The sequence below is a fragment of the Triturus cristatus genome, chromosome 4_1 (assembly GCF_964204655.1).
Source record: "Triturus cristatus chromosome 4_1, aTriCri1.1, whole genome shotgun sequence".
NCBI lineage: Eukaryota > Metazoa > Chordata > Amphibia > Caudata > Salamandridae > Triturus > Triturus cristatus.
In genome coordinates this window covers 309195511-309215090 of record NC_140585.1, presented here as the reverse complement: position 1 = coordinate 309215090, position 19580 = coordinate 309195511, and the positions used below count along the sequence as shown (strand labels likewise).

The 19580-nt window shown below is 49.6% G+C and overlaps 1 protein-coding gene and 1 long non-coding RNA gene across 2 annotated transcripts in view; one reads left to right on the top strand and one right to left on the bottom strand.

Moving 5' to 3' along the window:
- LOC146854835 (uncharacterized) overlaps positions 1–19580 on the top strand; it is a 322348-nt gene that overhangs the window by 196192 nt on the left and 106576 nt on the right. The gene's annotated exons all lie outside the window — the stretch shown is intronic.
- The window catches only part of LOC146854836 (keratin, type I cytoskeletal 12-like), a 44016-nt gene that overhangs the window by 935 nt on the left and 23501 nt on the right, over positions 1–19580 (bottom strand). Inside the window, exons 6-7 of the mRNA XM_085652208.1 lie at positions 13180–13397; positions 12967–13031 (exon numbers count right to left, since the gene is read on the bottom strand). Of these exons, the coding sequence (XP_085508334.1) occupies positions 12967–13031; positions 13180–13397 (283 nt within the window). The remainder of the gene's footprint in view (positions 1–12966; positions 13032–13179; positions 13398–19580) is intronic.

Sequence of the window (19580 nt, the reverse complement as noted above, 5' to 3'; positions counted from 1 at the left end):
TGTCTGAATGAGTCACAAACTATGTTGAATTAACCATATGTTGCTGTAAGGGGTTATTATTTTAGCCACCTTTTGCCAGTTCTGACTTTTCAGTCCAGTCATTGCATTCTGGGACTAGTCGTTTGATTTTTCCATTAAGAACTTTAGTTTAAAGTGCCACAACACCAACCTTTGTACAGGCCTGGGTGAAGGTGTCAAACACAGTAGACGCACTTGGCAGCTATTGTAACTGAAGTGAGTCTAGACATGTTGCCTGAGTTCCTTATCCTGCAGTGGTATCAAAGTGCTTTCTGCACTGCACAGCCATCTGTGGCCTGCCCTCCTCGTCTAAACTGAGGGCCGGATTCAGAAGGCACTTACATGTAGTAAAGTTATGAGTGTGGCGGATCCGCACACGTGGCAGAATGTCCGCACGCGGGCGGTATCTCCGCAGGGCGCACTCTCTGCTGTGTGCCCGGCAGAGATTCTGCTCTGAGTGCAGATTCCACCAAAAATTCTGCTCTGAGCGCAGATTCCACCACAAGTGCGAAGAATTGGCACTCATAACTTTACTACATGTGAGTGCCTTCGTGAATCGGACCCTGAGTCTGACAGCTGATCGCTCTGCTGATGTGGCAATCATTTTGAAACAACCCCTTTGGGGGCTGGCAAGGGGATAGACGGGTCTAGAGGGGTGGCGTGTTGAGCCAAGAGAAGCTTTCTGCAGAGAGTATCTGCTTCGGGTCAGGAGGGGCAAACGCCCAAATGTTGAAAAGACAGATTTGTCGGGGCCACTTTGCAACTACAAAGCTAAACTGCCAGATCTCTCTCAGAAACGATCAGACAGAGCTCACTTCAGGCAAGAAGAGGAGTGGCGCAGCAGCCAGAGCGGCTGAGTCTGGAGTACCAGGGCTCACGGTTTGATCGCCGACAACAGCTCAGCTCAGCACCATGTGACTCTTGGCAATTGCTCGCTTGATCTCTCCGACAGCCCCCGGCGCCTTGAAACCTTAAGGGGTGATATGTTTGCGCTTTACAAATAAGAATTATTATTATTAGCTGCTGCACTGTATGGCATGGTAGGGGGCTTTGAGGTGAGGTCCTGTTCTTTGGCAGGTACTGGCATGAATAGTTGCAACACGAAACCAGGCGTGGGCAGCAGCCCACATCAGGCCCAGAAAGCGTGCGTTCACAATACGGGGGCCAAATGAAGAGCCCCTCAAAAGGGAGCTTTCAGGCTGACAATTGAGCTCACATATATGTGACGTATTTCGGACCTTGCATTAATGCGTAAAATATTTGAATTTGCGTTAGTTTCACCCTACATGTGTGGTACTTGGTAGGCCTGCATGCAGTGTTTCTTCATTTGGGTGATGATATGGGAGTAGTACCATTCCCTCTTCCCTGTGGCGAGGTTCTAACTATGCAGTCCCACTTTCTATTTTTAGGAGCACTTTGTGGGCTTCAGGAGAGTGCGGATACTCTTTGCTAGCGTATGGCAAGGGGAGAGCCAATGGCGGGGCCCTGAGCGTATAAAGAACGCAAGCCCCAGACGTGGCCCTCTTTGTTTCCTGCACCGTTCTTACCCTTAAGCTGCAATCTCTTGCCACCCTCTCAATCCCCCTTTTAATTGGGCCCAGAATTCTAGGGACAACCATACATGCAGACATTTTACAAGAGGAAAGTGGGAGATTTAAAAAAACATAATCAGGAGAATGTATTTCCCCATTGACTTCTATTGAATCAAAGGCAATCGGTTCTCTTGCATTTATAGGTATAATATGAAAGCACCTATTCTGGATATTCCTATGGCGACCTTTTTGTGGACTGAAACCCGTTAGCTGCTTTGTGGCTGGCTATAGGCAGAGTTGGCCTGTTGGTAGCCCACCTTTTAGGTCCACAGTTGCTCGCATGGTTCTTTTCTGTTCATAAACAGGGCTGTGTGCAGGCTCAATCACAGGTACAGCTCACTGAGTGAGATACCGCGAGGCATGCCGAATGTAGTGGGCGTGATTCAGAAAGAAAGATCGAAGAGTACAGGCAGCGATCTCTGCATCCGACTGCACATACTTTGCTTCTTTTATGCAATTCAGACATTCCCAGAGTAACACTGAGAAAGCTGTGTCAAGCGTAGGCTTCCAGACGTACTTCTGTGAAAGTCATGTGACATTCCCAGTGGGCACCTGTCCTCGCTGTGCAGAGTTCTCCATAGGGAGATAAGAATTTCCAGTGCAGTGCAAATGCATCTTTTTCTCCTCTGGGAAAATAATTTTTCCGATGGAGAAGGCTTTTCCTCTAGTTACCCAACAAACGTGAAGAAATAGACGTTCTGTCACTCTGTCCATCCCTATTCTCCAGTCAGTAACGGCCAGCATGGATTAGGGAGTGGCGGGGCGGGAGACAGGGGGGCGGTACAGCATGGGGAGGCGGATCTCACAATAGAAGACTTAAATTATCGCCGCGTCTCTCCTCTGTCTCTCCTAGAGTCTGGAACAGAACAGAAAGAAACAAGGCTCCCCTGACTAATCACATTGCTGCAATGCGGCGTTGTGATTGGTCTGAGCGCTGTGATTTGGTGCTCAGCCAAGGAATGAGAGCCTGGGCATGTTCTCCACCCAATCTGCAGTACAGCCTTGGTGGAGAACATGCAAGGTGTGCATGAATGTTTGGCGGCCCGAGACGGCCGGCCAAGCATTCATGCACACTTGGAGTGGGCAAACCACTCATCCTCCTGCTCCTCTGTCATCAGAGCCGCCCCGCCCGCTCTGGAAAGCTGCCACACCAGGAACAAATAAAATGATAATAACAAGAGTTATTATCATGTTATTTTTCCTTTATTTTGCTGCTAACAAGCAGTGGGGCAAAGCTCCTCTGCCTTAGCGGAGGAGCCGCCACCGTCTTCAGTTCTCTTTGAAAGATTTATGACTTATCCCTGCACACAGGAGTCTTTCTGTGTTTTATGGGCCGTGTGCACTTTATGCTTTTATTTTGGTTTATTATACGATGGTTATTTGTCCTAAATTCAAATATGAAGTGAAGTGAATTGAAAAATGTTTTTGTTCACTTAATAAAAATTTACAATAAGCCACATTTATACACATTTCATACTTATCCATTATTAAACCATTTAAAAAAAAAATGTAGTATAAAAGTTGGGAATAAAAGTTTGCATCCGTGTTTTTGATTCCCCATGGATCACGGAACTGTTTTCTGCTAAGTATATCTTATGCAGGCTTGTTAGAGATAAATAAGGATATATGTGATTTATATTTTCTCAAAAGTCGCCATTTCCATGTGAATGTGGCAAAGGGAAAATCGTTGCAAAAGTTTTGAGATCAGATTTACAATAAGTTTATTGGGACAATTGTCCATAATACATTTAAATTAAATAAAAACAGTTACATACTAAAACATCCTAAAACCACAAGTATACACAAATAAAAAAAACAACAACTTACTCTAAACCTTTTTTAAAACACTGCCTGACAGAAAGCATGAATCATGCAATTTCTACTGCAACACCCTTAAAGCACATTTCAGACAGGAACCCCATTGCATCGGACCTCGAATATGTTTGATATTTTAAAAATAGGGGTCTTAAAACTTGATGCGGGCAAGCTTATAAACCTATAGAAAACACAATCCATGAGAAAATGACACACTTAAGAAAGTTGGGTTACACCCCAGTCTCACTTTTAAGATTTCATTGCTTTGCCTGGGATCAGGAATATAAGCCCAAAAGGGCAAATCAACTTCCTGGCCAAGAGACTTCTGTGTGAAGTTTATAGAAGGTTTTTCTGTCAAGTAGGCCAAATCCAATGTACAAAATCATTTTTCTGATGATCCTCTTAGAACTAGTTTGCTTAGAAAGGGAGTCCATGTTCCAATTGTGCCTCATAAGGAATGCACTGTTTTAAGGTCTCCTATCTTAAGCCGAACATCTCAGGCCCATTTCCTTTCACTAGCAAGAATTTCTTCCCAGCATTATTTGGAAATCTGTAAAGTTTCGTTATCTAAAGATAACTTATTAGGAAAGATCAAAATGCAGGAATTGACGTGCAGCTAGCTGCCAAGGAGCCAAATGCAATTCCCTCCTTATACTCTGTATCATGGTTCCTGGTAGAGGCAACAATAGCCTCCTACAGACAACTCCCCCCAGTGTATCCCAGTTACAGGAGGGGTCAAGTGCAGCAATCTCTGCCCATACAACACCAGGGGGCCTATTCTCCCTTACTAAGCTTTCATGAGATGAGTGAGTGCCAAGTCCCCATTCCTCTGGTTAAACTTAACCAGGCATCCAGTTGGTAACATGGATCTGGACTTGGCGCTCCCCACGAGAGATTGCCACTTTAAATCCCATAAAAAGTTAACCCCAAGAACCTATAGGAGGACTCCACCACTTCCACGGCTAGTGAATTCAAAGCCTATTGAAAATTATCTTTGTCCCCCCAAAACCATTACCTTTGTTTTCTCTAGGTTAATTTTAAAGGAGTTCTGTTTACTGTATACATCGAGGGAGTTCAATTTTCTTTGCAAAGCAAGGGGTGCATAGCCTAACAGAATTGAATCATCCGCACACAACAGGCATGGGATATGCCATCCACCAATGTTTGGAAATCATGACATTGATCATTTTATAGCTGCTGGTATGTCTGACAATGACAAAGACTGAAAAGCAATGGAGCCAAGACACCCCCCTGATGCAGGCCATTCTGAAGTGGAATCTTCTGGGCTAATCTCCCAGACTTGTCAAGTTCCACCTGTGCCTAGTTATCAGTATGGAATGGCTGGATCATACAAGCAGTAGGTGGTATCTTCCAGGAGTGGAGAGTTTCCCAGCGCGGACCCCCGTCTACTCTATCAAAAGCCATACGGAAACCAATCAAGCAAACACAAAACATCGAATTAAGTTTTGAAGATTTTCGAATAATACCCCAAAGAGCAAAGAAATGATCTACCGTAGAATGACCCTCCTGGAACCACCCCTGCTCAGTGGGAATGATCTTATTCTCTCGTGCCCATTTGGGCAAACTTTGCTTTTTTTTCCATACACCTTTTTGCGAAGATGAAAAAAAAAGCTTTGCCAATTTAAACACCTTTACTCTGTACACCAGAACCCGGGTACACAAAATTGTGACTTTGCAAATTGTCACTACAGGTCAGCTGAGCTACTTCTGCCAATGTCAAGTTGGCCATTTTAAATTATGCCATGTCCAGACAACATGTCCTATTAACAAGCGTATCATGTAACCCGCAAACCCCACCGACACAGATCTTTCTATACATAGGCCCTATAGGCAGATGGTTATTACACTGCTTTATGCGGATGGGGTGCAATAAGCACCAAGTCGGGGGCTCAGTGGACTGATGTGTCTACTCCAGGGATCTGTGTTTGACCTCATGATCCCAGGTTTGAATCTCGATCTGCTGAACATTTTATCCTTCAAAGGTTGATACAAATGAGTGCCACTGAGTGGGATACAAATAAACATCTGTTATTGAAGCGCCAAGAGACCAAAGACTTGGGTTATTGTGTGTTTTCAAATACACGTTATATCACTAGTTTGAACACCTGTGCCGCGAGCCTGTAGCTGTGAGTGTAAACAATAATAGAGGGATGACAAACATGTCCCTCAGCTACGAAGGTAATACACTTTGACAAATTCCTATTCCCATAATCTCACCCGCTTAGTCGATTTAGGATTGTTTCCTAGCAAGTAGGAAGTAACAAAGCGGGGAGAAATACAACAAACCATGAAATGCAGCCTCAATAGTAAACTGAAAAATACGACTTCAGGGGCTCGTTGGAGGACTATTAGACCTCCGAATAAGATTTTGGGGACATGCATCAACATAAGGGATTGCGATTCCTAAATAACGATTTTTAAGGAATTGCTATTTAGGAATCGCAAAATAAATTGGGATTCCTACACGTTACCTAATAGCGATTCGCAAATTATAGGCCCATATGAATTAATGGGAATGCAATCGCAAATTGCAATTACCAAATAAGTAATCGCAAATTGCAAATGCAATTGCAAAGGTGCCAGGGGGCCTAAGGCCCCCCTGATGCACCCCCCCCAAAAAGGTAAGTGTGCACATGTGGCGCACACACATGCCCTAAGGGCATGTGTGTGCGCCACATGTCACTTTGAAAAATGCACTCTTGTGCAGTTTTCAAAGAATTTGCAAATTACCATCAGCTTGAAGTTGATGGTAATTAGCGTTTCCTAAATGCAAAGTGGCATTTAGGAAAAGCTTGATTCATCTCAAATAGGTGCGATTCCCTAAAAGCATTCGCAATTTAGGTAATCGCAATTTATTGCGATTACCTGTATTGCAAATGCAGAACAGATAAATGCATTGGAAAGGGGCTTTTTCCAGTTGCAAACAGGCTGATTCTGCGAATCGGCCCTTTTGCGACCGGAAAAAAGCTTGATGCATGCGGCCCATAGTGCCTAACATCTTGGCAAGTATTTAAGCTCGAAGCTGCAGGACAGAGGTTTTGAGTTCTATGGGTTAGATCATGAACATCATAAAGGGTATATGACCCAGTGCTTAATTTTTAGAAAACTAAGTGCCAGGGCTCTCGTCAGGAGGCCACTGCAGCTTGCACCATACATTGCCCCAGCCATGCTGCCAATGATTGTAAGAACACAACTACTAACTGTCACTTCCACAAGTGTGACAATTCAGGCTATTTTAGGCCTCCAGAGCTATAAGACTGGCTTGGGCTGCAGGTAATAATTATTTTAATGTATCTTGAGTTCATAACTACCTGCTGTTGCGGTCATCTCTAAATTACCCAGACTGCTCCAAGTGGCAGACTGTCAACAGCGCTGGTGTTGGCAATTGAGTGCCAGTGCCGAGTACCGAAAACCATTGGTTCAAATTAAGCACTTATACAAACTGAAATTTACTGTTTATGAAATTTGATTGATGTAAAGAAAGAGACGTTCATGACATAAATCGTAGACCTCAAAAACCCTGTCATTCAGATATGTTATATAGCATGTCAATATTTATATCAACAAATGAAGTCAAATTTATAGCCATTGATCAGTATTCAGTTTCTTGCTAGATCATTATCTCTAGTTCACCCATTTGAAATCCATTACCCTGCCCAATGCTCCTTGTTAACATTGCCCCATTACATTTGCCCCTAGAACAAACAACAGTCCACCTGCGAGCGAGTGAAAGGTTTGTGGAGAATTGTATGCCCCGGACTAACTCTCCTTAGCATCGGCCATTCAATAGCACTGAACCGAAGGTAAATCCCCAAATTTCCTACCGATTAATATGCAGATCAATGTTCATTATATGAACCTCCTCTAGCATGGCTGTCAAAGTAGGAGCTCTTCTGGACTTGTAGACACAAGCAAGATGAAACAGAAGCTATGTAGCAAAGCACCAGTTTGCCGGAAATAATATATGGTTTTTAGATGTTCCTATCTACAAGGCCAAAATTCCTTTTAAAAGATACTTCTCAGCATTGGGGAGCGCGTTGCCACGTTGGCGGATAAGGGAGACGGCCGAGACACTGAGCTGGCGGCGTTGCAACAGGAACTCCTGCAGCTCCACGACCAACAGGTGGATCTCCAGTCGCATGTAGAGGACCTGGAAAACCGGTCCCGGCGCCATAACATACGCATTCGAGGGGTGTGGAATACCGACGATTCTAAGGACCTCGTCGCTTTCACGAGGGAACTTTTCAATCAAATCCTGGAGCGCCCACTGGACACGGAGTTGCGCATCGACAGAGCGCACAGGGTGGGTCCCCCACGCCCCGCAGCAGCCAATCCGCCCGATATCCTAGTATGTATACAGGACTATCGCACCAAAGAGTAGATATTACTCAAAGCCCGTCGGCAACACCCTGTGAAATTTCGAGATCATGCACCGGTACTGTATCAGGATCTCTCGGCGCTCACGCTTCACAAACGCAGACTTTTTAAGCCGATCACAGCGCACCTCCGACAGCGCAACATCCAATATAGTTGGGGCCACCCTTTTTGCTTGGTGTTTCGCATTGACAGCACACTCTATCAGCTGCGGTCCCTGTCGGAGGCGGCTAAGCTATTGGGAGTGGATCTACCGCAGGAGGATAGTGAGGCGGAGGAAGGCTCAGCGGCTACAGCGACGACCGGGCCTGGCTGGCGACGCCAGGGCCGCCATAGACGTGCTAAGAAACCTCCGGCGGCGGAGATCCTTAGAGGACAGCAGGCGGCACTAGAATCGATCTCCGTGGGGTTGCGAGGTGCCTCGCCCGATGCAGCTGAGTGATGACGGTGGCTGACGGTACCACTGGATCTTTGAACGGGTCGCCTGCGGGAGAGATGCCTTCTCACTGTGCCGTTGCACCTTGCGTCCCTACTTCACCATCCACTGGAAAGTGGAGGACAATGGTTCTGGACTTTTGTTATTCAATGTGGGGGGGTTGGAGAGGGGGGGGTGGGTTGGGAGGTCTGGGTTGGGGTTTGGGGGAGCGGGGCAGGGGAGGGAAGGGGGTTCCACGTCCATCATGGGGAAGAGTCAGGACCGTCGCAAACACACAGGGCCCACACACCGCTTACCCATGGGGCACTGCTCCCACGCGACCTGCGCAGCCCCCGTTGCATGTTATGGAAGGAACCGGACGGGGTGAATGGCGCCTCACACACTTACAATCTTGACCCTTAATGTTAGGGGTCTCAACAACCCGGTAAAACGCAGGGCCGTGCTGTCCTGCCTAGAGAACTCCCAGGCAGATATTTGCCTCCTCCAGGAGACCCATCTACTAGCACAGGACTGTCACCGGCTCAAATCCCGCAAGTTCCCGGTACAGCTCTTCTCTTCTAGCCTCACCAAGACAGCGGGGGTAGCGATCCTGGTGGCTCAGCGGTTTAAGGGGGAAGTATTGCAGAAGGAGGCGGAAATTAGAGGGAGGCTGCTGATTTATAGGTTCGCCCTGGGAGACATAACCTTCACCGTTGGCTCGCTCTACGCTCCCAATGAGGGTCAGGAGCGCTTTTTGCAGTCCGCCCTCACGGAGGTCACGGCGACGAGTGACCGCCATATCATCCTGGGGGGAGATCTGAATCTCGTTTTTGACAGCATACAGGATAGATCTTGCCAACGCACGCATCAGACGGGTGCACTTTCAGCGGCGGGCTTTGCCCGTCTTGGAGAACTGGGGCTGGAGGATTTGTGGCGCACGTTCCACCCACAGGGTCGGGAGTTCTCTTATTACTCTCATGCACACAAAACATATGCGCGGTTGGATTACCTTCTGGTTTCGTCGGCGGTCAAAGCAATGACAGCGGCAGTTGAGATAGGAGTAGCCTAGCTTTCGGATCACGCTCCAGTGTTCGCGAGTTTGTCTTTGCCGCCGGTGGTACGCCCGGACAGGATTTGGCGCCTTAGAGACACCCTGCTACATAGGGAAGACGTGCTGGGGCAGATTCGCGGATCAATCACAGATTTTCTGGCGCATAACGCCAATACCGACACTACCCTAGCGACACAGTGGGCGGCGATGAAGGCAGTCCTTAGGGGAGAGTTCATTGCTATCTCGACAGCCGACAACCTAGAGCGGCGGCGAAAGCGGGAGGAGCTGACGCAAAAAACCAGGGAGCTGGAGCAGATGCACCAGAGGACCGGGGCTCCAAGGGTGTGGCGGCAATTGAGGGCCACACGACAGCAGCTAGCGGCTCTGGACCAGGATAGAGCGGAGTATGCGGCTCTCCGTCTAAAGCACGCCTATTACACGGGAGAGGATAGGTGTGGGCGCCTTCTCGCGCATAAGCTTCGGGAGGTCCGGAAACGTCAAGGGGTCAAAGAGATCTGCCGGGAGGACGGAAGGAGAGTTACTGAAGACAGGGACATAGCTGACGCCTTCCGGGCATATTATACTGACCTGTATTCTGACTCTCGGCTAGACGCTGATGAGGGGACTGCCTTTCTAGATTCGGTCACGCTCTCAACCCTGACACAGGCCCAGGCCGATCGGCTCGATGGGGACATCCGCCCGGAAGAAGTGATTGCGGCTATTTCCCGGTTGAAATTGGCGAAAGCTCCGGGGCCGGATGGCTTCACAGCCATCTTTTATAAGAAGTTCTGCGCCCAGTTGGCGCCCCTCCTCACCCGCCTCTTCAATTCCTTCTCGGTCGCGGGAGCCATCCCTCCAGACCTGTTGGGGGCCCACATTGTAGTCATCCCCAAACCAGGGAAAGACCGGACGCGCTGCGGGGCCTACCGCCCTATCTCGCTGCTGAACGTCGATCTTAAGCTTTACTCGGGAATCCTGGCCAGCCGGCTGGCATCTTATATGCCGGGCCTCATTGACCCGGATCAGGCGGGGTTCATCCCAGAACGTCAGGCCCCTGACAACACGAAACGCGTCCTGCATTTAGTCGAGAAAGCCTCTCGTTCAGCGGGTAAATATATGCCACTCACGGTCGACGCCGAAAAGGCGTTTGACCGCGTTCATTGGCCCTACCTGGAGCAGGTATTGCAGCGGATGGGGCTGGGAGAGAAATTTTGCACCCATATCTTTAACTGCTACAGATTTCCGTCAGCGATGGTTCGGGTACACGGCCACACGTCCACTAGCTTCGCCATAACGAGGGGCACGAGGCAGGGGTGCCCGCTGTCGCCGCTGCTTTTTGCGGCGTATATGGAACCCCTCGCCCAGAGGATCAGACAAAATCCGGGGATTTCCGGAAGTAAGTTCGGGGGGGTATACCCATACCATCAGGCTCTATGCGGACGATGTGCTGCTGTCTCTGTCGAATCCGCGGGAGGCGCTGCCGGTGTGCGTCACAGAATTGGACGCCTTTGCACGCGTGGCGGGGTTCAAAGTGAACCGCGGACAAGTCAGTGGCCCTGGGCCTCTCTCTGACTCCTTCCACCCGAGAGCACTTGCAGGGCTCCCACCCCTTTCAGTGGGCGGAGGAATCGGTCCCATATCTGGGGATTCAGTTGGAGCCTACGCTCCCACGAGTGGTGGCCCTTAACTATGCTGCTTTGCGCCGGAAGATTCGCAGAGAGCTGGGGCAATGGAAGCACTACCCCCTCTCATGGCTAGGCAGGGTCGCGGCGGTCAAGATGACTATATTACCCCAGATCCTCTATCTCTTCCGCACCGTTCCGCTCTATCCGCCAGCAGGGTGGCTCCAACAGACTCAAGCAGAGTTGGCCCGATTAATTTGGAACGGCCGGAAACCGCGCATGAAGGGGTCACTGTCCACTCTCGCACCTGAAGCCGGGGGACTTGGGATCCCTGATCTTCGGATCTACTTCTGGGCCACGCAGCTGCGTTATTTGGTGGAGTGGAGCCGCTGGGAGTTGGAGAAACATTGGCTGTTTCAGGATCAGGCGGTGGCGGCCCGGCCCCTGCAAGAGATCCCCTTCTTGCGTAAACAACACAGGCCCCCCAACCTTTATGCCTCGCACATCACTCGAGTCCCTCTCGAAATCTGGGACCGGACGAACGCTCCGCATGAACTCACTACCTTTCCCTCCCCGCTGACGCCCCTGTTTGACAACCCGGACTTCGCTCCTGGAATGGACTCGGCGGCCTTCAGCGGGTGGAAACCAGCTGGCTGCCGCTTCCTTTATCATATGTATGATGCAGAGGGGGTGTACCCGTTCCAGCAATTTCGCCAGGAGTACGGGCTGCCGGAGGGGGAGAGGATCCGCTATCTCCAGGTCCGACATTGGGCGCTCGACGGACGGGTTCGCCCGGTTGCAGACCGGCGGCTCTCCCAATACGAGCGGTGGCTACTAACGCGATCGTCCGATAAGCAGCTCATCTCTGACCTGTACAGAATGCTTCAACTGCGATTCGCGCATACGTATAACGCGGGACGGACACGCTGGGAAAGAGAGCTCGGTCGGAACTTGACGCAGGCAGAGTGGGGGGGGAATAGCTTACAGAGCCAGACACTCTGCTTACCACATGGGCCTTACAGACACCCTCACGAAGATTACGACCTATTGGTACTACACCCCTGAGCGCTTACACGCGATAGATGGGCGGCGAGATGCACACTGTTGGAGGGGGTGTGGGCAGATAGGAACCCTGACTCATCTGCTATGGGAGTGTGAGAGAGTTCAGGCTTACTGGACCCAGGTGCTTGATGAGGTGGACAAAAATTTCGATACTGCGATCCCGCGCTTCCCAGCGTACACTCTGTTAGGCCTCCCTAATCCTTTGACATATCCGCTCAAATCACGCAGGGGGCGACAGATAGCAATAGCGTTGGGATCTGCGGTGCAGAATATACTTACTCATTGGCGCACTCCCATCATACCAACGTTTACAGGCTGGCTCTACCGACTGTGGCATGTCCTGGGTATGGAGAAGCTCACTTTGACATTGGCCGGGGAGGGTTCCAGGTTTGGGGAATTGTGGAGGCCCTTTCTGGCATTGTTGTCCTCCGAGTTTAGGGAGGTTACTTGCCCTCGCTATCTGCGGCTGCTGCGGCTACCTGAGGACCAGACAGAGGGGTAGGGCTGGAGTGTGCCTGAGCTGCGGGAGGTAGGGAGATCGACGGACGTGGAACGGGGGGGGGGGGGTGGGGTAGGGGAGGTGGTTGTTTTGCCTTCAACATAAAGTTTGCTCCACGAAAGCTATCAGGGAACACGTCGAATTCCCCAATCTAGCACCACTCAGAGACTAAGCCCGGAGTTCGCCGTAAGCGAGGTTGGAGCCTGTTTGTATGTTTTTGAAATGTCAATAAAAGATTTAAACCATAAAAGATACTTCTGAGAGAACAGGGTTCCTGTAGCTCTGTTTGCGCCACATCTTAGTTATAACTACATCGTTAAGAAACGAAGTATGCTTCTTTTGATTGTGCTTTGACGCATGGTCTTCTAGGAAGCAAAGATTTTGACTGCTTAGTGAGCATTACTCTTACTAAACCCAGCTATAGAAAATACAGGAACCTCATTGGAAGATGAAAGACAAGGCTGGATCAGCTTAAAACTATTTTCAGCATGATTTACCTCTGCTTTTTTGGGATCCAGACTGTGATCCGCCACCTGAACTCTCCGGTGAATTCAGTGAAATTCTGAAACAAAAATACAGATGATGACATTGATGGATTTCTCAAGTACTGCAGTCACGAGCTACTTCAAGTAATCCTGTTTCCCTTCTCAAACCAAGAATGTTCATCTAGGTCAGAAGACACCACAATGATGAACAGACTGTAGGCTTACCCTCCATCGCCATCCAGGAGCCGTCGGTAGGTCTCGATCTCCATCTCCAGCAATGTCTTGACATCCAGGAGCTTTTCATAGTCCAGACTCTGATTGGCTATCTCACTCCTGATGGCCGTAAGCTGCTCTTCCACTGCACTGATCCTGGCTTGCAGCTGGGAGAGCTGCTGGCAGTAGCGACCTTCTGTTTCTAAGAATGTATCTTCAAGGGATCGTTTCTGTCGGGAAAGACAGAAAAGAACAAGTAGTGGTTTGGAAGAACTGGCTGGTAACGGAGAAAAGGGCTGGAACGGAAGAGCAAGAAGCGGGAAGGATGGGTCATGAATAGCCTTGACGAGCAAAGGAGGCTACATTGCAAGGTATAATAAGGAAAAACAAGGAATAACAGAAAAAATAAAGAAAAAGCAACATATGAAATGTATGAAGAATCAAAGGTAAGAAAACCATAGGAGTATTTTAAGCCATTTTGAGTAAGATAGACAATTAGCCATATGTTTGTATCCACTGACTGTTTCAATGTGGGTTTTAGCACTCTGCTCATTGGAGCAGGTCCCAGCCTATTGAACCAGCAGCTATGGGCATCCTGGCACACATAATTAGATGAGGATTTTCTTCATCATCCTTACAACATTGCATTATGTCTTCCTTACAGTAGCAGCTAGGAGTATAGCCCACTTGCCCAGCTGTGGTGATTTCTGACCTGGGGTCTTCTTCAGTTGTACATAGCAGGTGCCCATGGAAGGCCACACTCTCTGCCTGAACTCGCCAGCCACCCAAATCTTGTGCCCTTTGCAGAGTGGTTGTGGGCAAATGCACCACAGAAGGACCACTCCAACAGAAGTCCACAGGATCCCCTGATTGATCCCCAAGCTCTCTACTGTGCCTGGGAGAAAGTCCGGGAGCTGGTGCCACCATCTCTGTGGAAAGTCCATAAAGTCCCTAAGTTCACCCCAAGGCCCCTAAAAGTTATTACATTGTTGCTTGCACATCCTGTGTCCTTTCCAGGCTTCCTGTCAGCTGTAACTGACTGTGTAGGGGCTCATGAAGAGAAGTGCAGATTTATGTGGGTTGTGGGTCACCTACTCACTTTAGTGCCACTTCATTCTATCGCCAAATGGATGAACCCACCTTCCTGTTGCTGCTCCTGCAATGCCTTCTAGGGCTCCTTGGTACTACATTTACCACGTATTCTGTGAAAACTACAACATGACAGGCCTCTTCAAAATCATAGCACATTATTTTCTGACTTGGTCAACACCCACCAGGACTGGCCCTTGCCTCAAAGGAGCAGTAGAGACAAAAGTGTCAGTTTCTCCATTGCCAGTGCTGGGAGATTCCCTCCTCTTAATTGTCAGGTAATTGTTAATGGTGGCTCTGACAATGTCAACTCCATCTCCTTCTTTGTGCAGAAGATTCCTAATTACTCTATGATTGGCCTTCTATTCACGGGGTCTTTGATCTGCCAGGTGGTGCAACACAGTCATTAACTCACTGAACCAGGCAGCTTAAGGGGTGAATTGTATTATTGGTTGTGTCAAAGAAATATACTCTATCATGAACTATATTAAGTAATTCACCTAGTGAAAATCTCACCTTAGATATAATTATGGGTATAGGAAATGGTAATTGTTTCTGATCCTTGTACCATGTTCTAATCCAGTGTTACGGTTTTTGTTAGAACCGGCGGTCTCTAGTTGGCAGAGGTATACACTTCTGACAAATAGGGACCCACCAACTCTAGTCAGGGCAAGGGGATTACACACTCAGATAACCCCTGCTACCCCCTTGGTAGCTTGGCAGAGCAGACAGGCTTATCTCAGAGGCAGTGTGTTAAGCATTTATGACCACATACAGAATAAAGTGAATACACTACAAATGGACACAACACAGGAGTTATTATAAAAATAGTATTTTTATATAAGGCTTAGCACAAGACCAAATAACGACAAAAATATACCACAGTCTTAATAAATACTCTTTGGAAGGAAAAATAATAGTTCAAGTAAAGTTTCTTCTCAGGAAATAGTTATTTAGCAACAAAAGTATGTATTCTTCTTAAAACACAGTTCTTGGCAACAATGTGACCCCCACAGGAGTCACACGACGTCGAGTTTACGATATTCCCAAGGTTCGGCGTCGACCGCGAGGAGCGCTACGTCGAGCCTGGAGTCGCAACAGAACCCCCAAACACAGTACCTTTGGAAATGAAGAAAACGATGATCCACGGCGTCGAGATGTCGGCGTCGAGGTCGGCGTCGGTCGTGCCTCGGATTCGGGTCGATCTGCAGCGGCGTCGAGAGGTGTCGGGCCAGAGCAGCGCTCACGGCGTCGAGAAGGGCGTCGAGTCGAGTCGATGCGATCAGCAGCGGCGTCGAGACGGGGTCGCTTAGAGCTGGAGCCGATACTCACTACTCAGCGGCGTCGATACCGGCGTTAAGACGGGGTCACTTGGAGCTGGAGCCGATACTCACTACTCCTGGCGTTGCTGCTGGCGTCGATCGGGCCCGGCGGCCGGCGTCGAAGGCTCGGAACACTGGAGCCGTTACTCACGATGTCGAGCTGGATTCGGCGGCGTCGGCGGCGTCGAGACTGCAGATTTTCCCCTGTGTACTGGAAATAGCACTTTCCAGCAACCAGCAATTCAGTAGAGGGTGAAGTCCTTTGGCCCTGTGACTTCAACAGGAGGCTGGCACTCTTCCAGCCCTTGGAGATTTTCTAGCAAGCTTTTGAGAGTACACACCAAGTTCCTCTCTCCTTGTTCCTTGGCAAAAATAAAGAAGCAGCTTCAGGTTCCCCCCAGCAAACAGCACACTGGCAAAAGGGGGAGGCAAGTCCTTAGATCAGCAGGCTTCTTGTCCTTGGTAGAGGTTTCCTTGTCAGAAGTGATCTGAGTTCTTGGTTCAGGGGTCCTTCTCTTATACCCCTTTTCTGCTTTGTTCCCTTTGTCCAAGCAGGGAAATTCCCCCCATCCTGGGTTTGTTGTGGGTGTTGCCAAGCAGAGGCACCTGGCCTATTCACTGAGCAGGGCAGGGTCCTCAGCCGCCCAGCAGGAGGCGGAGCCAGTATTGTCACTGGCAGGAGCAGGGCTATCAGTCGCCCGGCAGGAGGTGGAGCCAGCATTGTGTCAGGCAGGGCAAGCTATCAGGGACTACTCTTCCCCCACTCTAAGTGTAGATGCCTCATTCACCCCACACTGACTCATTCAGACCTCTGGAGCCACCCAGCCCCTGACACACACACCAAACCAGCAGAGACCGGTGGATAGTTGGACAAGAAAATATCCACTTTCTAAAAGGGCTATTTTCAAACACAGAATTTAAAAACCATCCATCCTAAAGGGTGTGTTATTAAATTCTGAGTTCAGGGATACTAAACTCGATCTGCTACCATGCTCCCTGAGTCAGTTAGATTATAATGGAGTTAATAATCAGTCTGCCCAGTCTGGCCTATTGGAGGCAGGTAGCCCTTCAATAGTGAAAAACGAAAATGGCTGTAATTCACTATTAGGTCATGCCACACACATCAGGGCATGACCTACCTTTTACCCACAATGCACCCAGCCCTAGGGCCTACCATAGAGGTGTCTGAAATGTGGCAAAGTGAAGGTTTTAGAGACTGGCAAGTAGGTTTCCTTGCCAAGTCGACATGGCAGTCAGGGACTGCACACAGGCTCTGCGATGGCAGGCCTGAGACACATTTTACACGCTGCTTCTGTGGGTGGCACAACCAGTGCTGCAAGCCCACCAGCAGCAGTTAACTTACAAGCCCTTGGCACACGCAGTGCACTAGACTAGGGTCTGAACAGTAACTCAACCAAGCCAATCATGGTAACACCAATCAATGTAACAATTTAACATAGGGAGCACATGCACTGTGGCACTGATCAGCAGTGGCACAATGCCCAAAGCAATAATCCAGCAAAAACATCGTAAACAGAGGAGGCAAACAGAAAAAAATGGAGGAGAGACTCATGCCAATGATGCAGGTCTAACACGTGTCCCCTCCAGCAGAAATGTGGGGAGAACTACCCTTCACCCAGGGAATCCTCATCACTAAGGCGGAAAAATCTGGACAGACCATCAGCATTGGCGTGATCTGTACCAGGGCGGTGTTCCACCGTAAAGTCCATCCCCTGTAGGGAAATGGACCACCTCAACAACTTTGGGTTTTCACCCCTCATCTGCATTAACCATCTGAGGGGCCTGTGGTCTGTCTGAACCCGGAAGTGAGTCCCAAACAGGTAGGGTCTTAGCTTCTTCAGCGCCCAGACCACAGCAAATGCCTCACGCTCTATCGCACTCCACCTTTGTTCCCTGGGAAGTAACCTCCGGCTGATGAAGGCTACAGGTAAGTCTCGGCCCTCCTCATTCATCTGTGCTAGAACAGCCCCCACACCATGCTCTGAAGCGTCTGTCTGGACAATGAACTCTTTTGAAAAGTCGGGTGCCTGGAGGACCGGTGCTGTACACATTGCAGTTTTCAGGGTGTCAAAGGCTTTCTGACAGGCGTCAGTCCAGATCACAAGTCTCGGCTGCTTCCTGGAAGTCAGCGAGGTCAAGGGGTGCACAGTGTTGCCATACCCCTTGACAAACCTCCTGTAGTAACCCGTGAGACCCAAGAAGGCTCTCACCTGAGTCTGGGTTTTGGGCGGTTCCCAAGCCAGGATGGTATCTATCTTGGGTTGCAGGGGGGCCACCTTGCGGCTCCATACTTGGTGCCCCAAGTACACCACTGAACCCTGCCCAATCTGGCACTTACTGGCCTTGATTGTGAGGCCTGCTCTGCGAAGGGCCAATAACACTTCCTGGAGGTGGCGCAAGTGTTCCTCCCAGCTGGCGCTGAACACTGCTATGTCGTACAGGTAGGCGGCGCTGAAATCCTCCAGTCCAGCCAATACCTGGTTGACCAACCTCTGGAATGTGGCAGGGGCATTCTTCATCCCAAGGGGAATAACCCGAAACTGGTAGTGCCCATCTGGTGTGGAGAATGCAGACCTCTCTTTTGCCCCATCAGTTAAGGCGATCTGCCAGTACCCAGACGTTAGATCAAACGTACTAAGGTACCGGGCAGCCCCCAACCGATCTATGAGCTCATCAGCTCTGGGGATGGGGTGCGCGTCAGTCTTGGTGACCAAATTGAGTCCTCGGTAATCCACACAGAACCGAAGTTCTGGTGAAGCACCAGGCGCTGCAGCCTTTGGGACCAAGACCACTGGGCCGGCCCAAGGACTGCTAGAGGACTCAACCACCCCTAAGGCAAACATCTTGGAGACCTCCTCCTTGATGTATGCTCTGACCTTGTCAGTCACTCTGTAGGCCTTGTGCCTCACAGGAGTGCTGTCCCCGGTGTCCACATCGTGGACACACCACTGAGTGACACCAGGGATTAAGGAGAACAGATCAGGGAATTGTCCCAGCAGATGGCGACAATCTTGCTGCTGCTCAAGGGTCAGTGTGTCAGAGAGGACAACACCATCCACTGACCCATTTTGCTCTTTTGCACACAGGAGGTCAGGAAGAGGCTCACTCTCCTCCTCCATTCCAGCATCTGTGGCTAGGAGCATGCCCACTTCGGACCTTTCTAAGTGGGGCTTTAACCGGTTGACATGCAGGACCCGCAAGGGGTTCCTGGGAGACTTCAAGTCCACCAAGTAGGTGACATCGCTCTTCTTCTCCACAACCTCAAATGGTCCAGTCCACCTGTCCTTGAGTGCACAAGGTTCTACAGGGGCCATGACCCAAACTTTCTGACCAGGTTGAAGCTCAACCAGAGTGGCATTCTGATCGTACCACCGCTTCATCTCTTCCTGGCTGGCCTCCAGATTTGCCTGAGCAAGATCTCTGAAGCGCCGAGTCTGGTTCCTAAAGGCCAGCATGTAACTATATACATCCTGGGGAGGTTTCCTGGGAGATTGCTCCCAGCCTTCTTTGACCAGACTCAAAGGTCCTCTTACCGGGTGACCATACAAAAGCTCAAAGGGGCTGAACCCCAGAGACTTCTGTGGCACCTCACAGTAAGCAAACAGCAGGCATGGTAAGAGGACGTCCCATTTACGCCTCATTGGTTCTTCAAGACCCATAATCATGCCTTTTAGGTTCCGGTTGAATCTCTCAACCAGCCCATTACCTTGAGGGTGGTAAGGAGTGGTAAACTTGTAGTTTACCCCACACTCCTTCCACAGAGACTTCATATAATTAGAAATGAAGTTGGTGCCCCGGTCTGACACCACCTCTCTGGGGCCCATGCGGGAGAAAACACCCATCAGTGCCCGTCCCACCACGGGGGCCGTCACTGTGCGGAGGGGGATGGCTTCCGGGTACCGGGTGGCATGGTCCACCAAGACCAGGATAAACCTGTTGCCCATGGCTGTCTTGGGGTCCAGTGGCCCCACAATGTCAAAT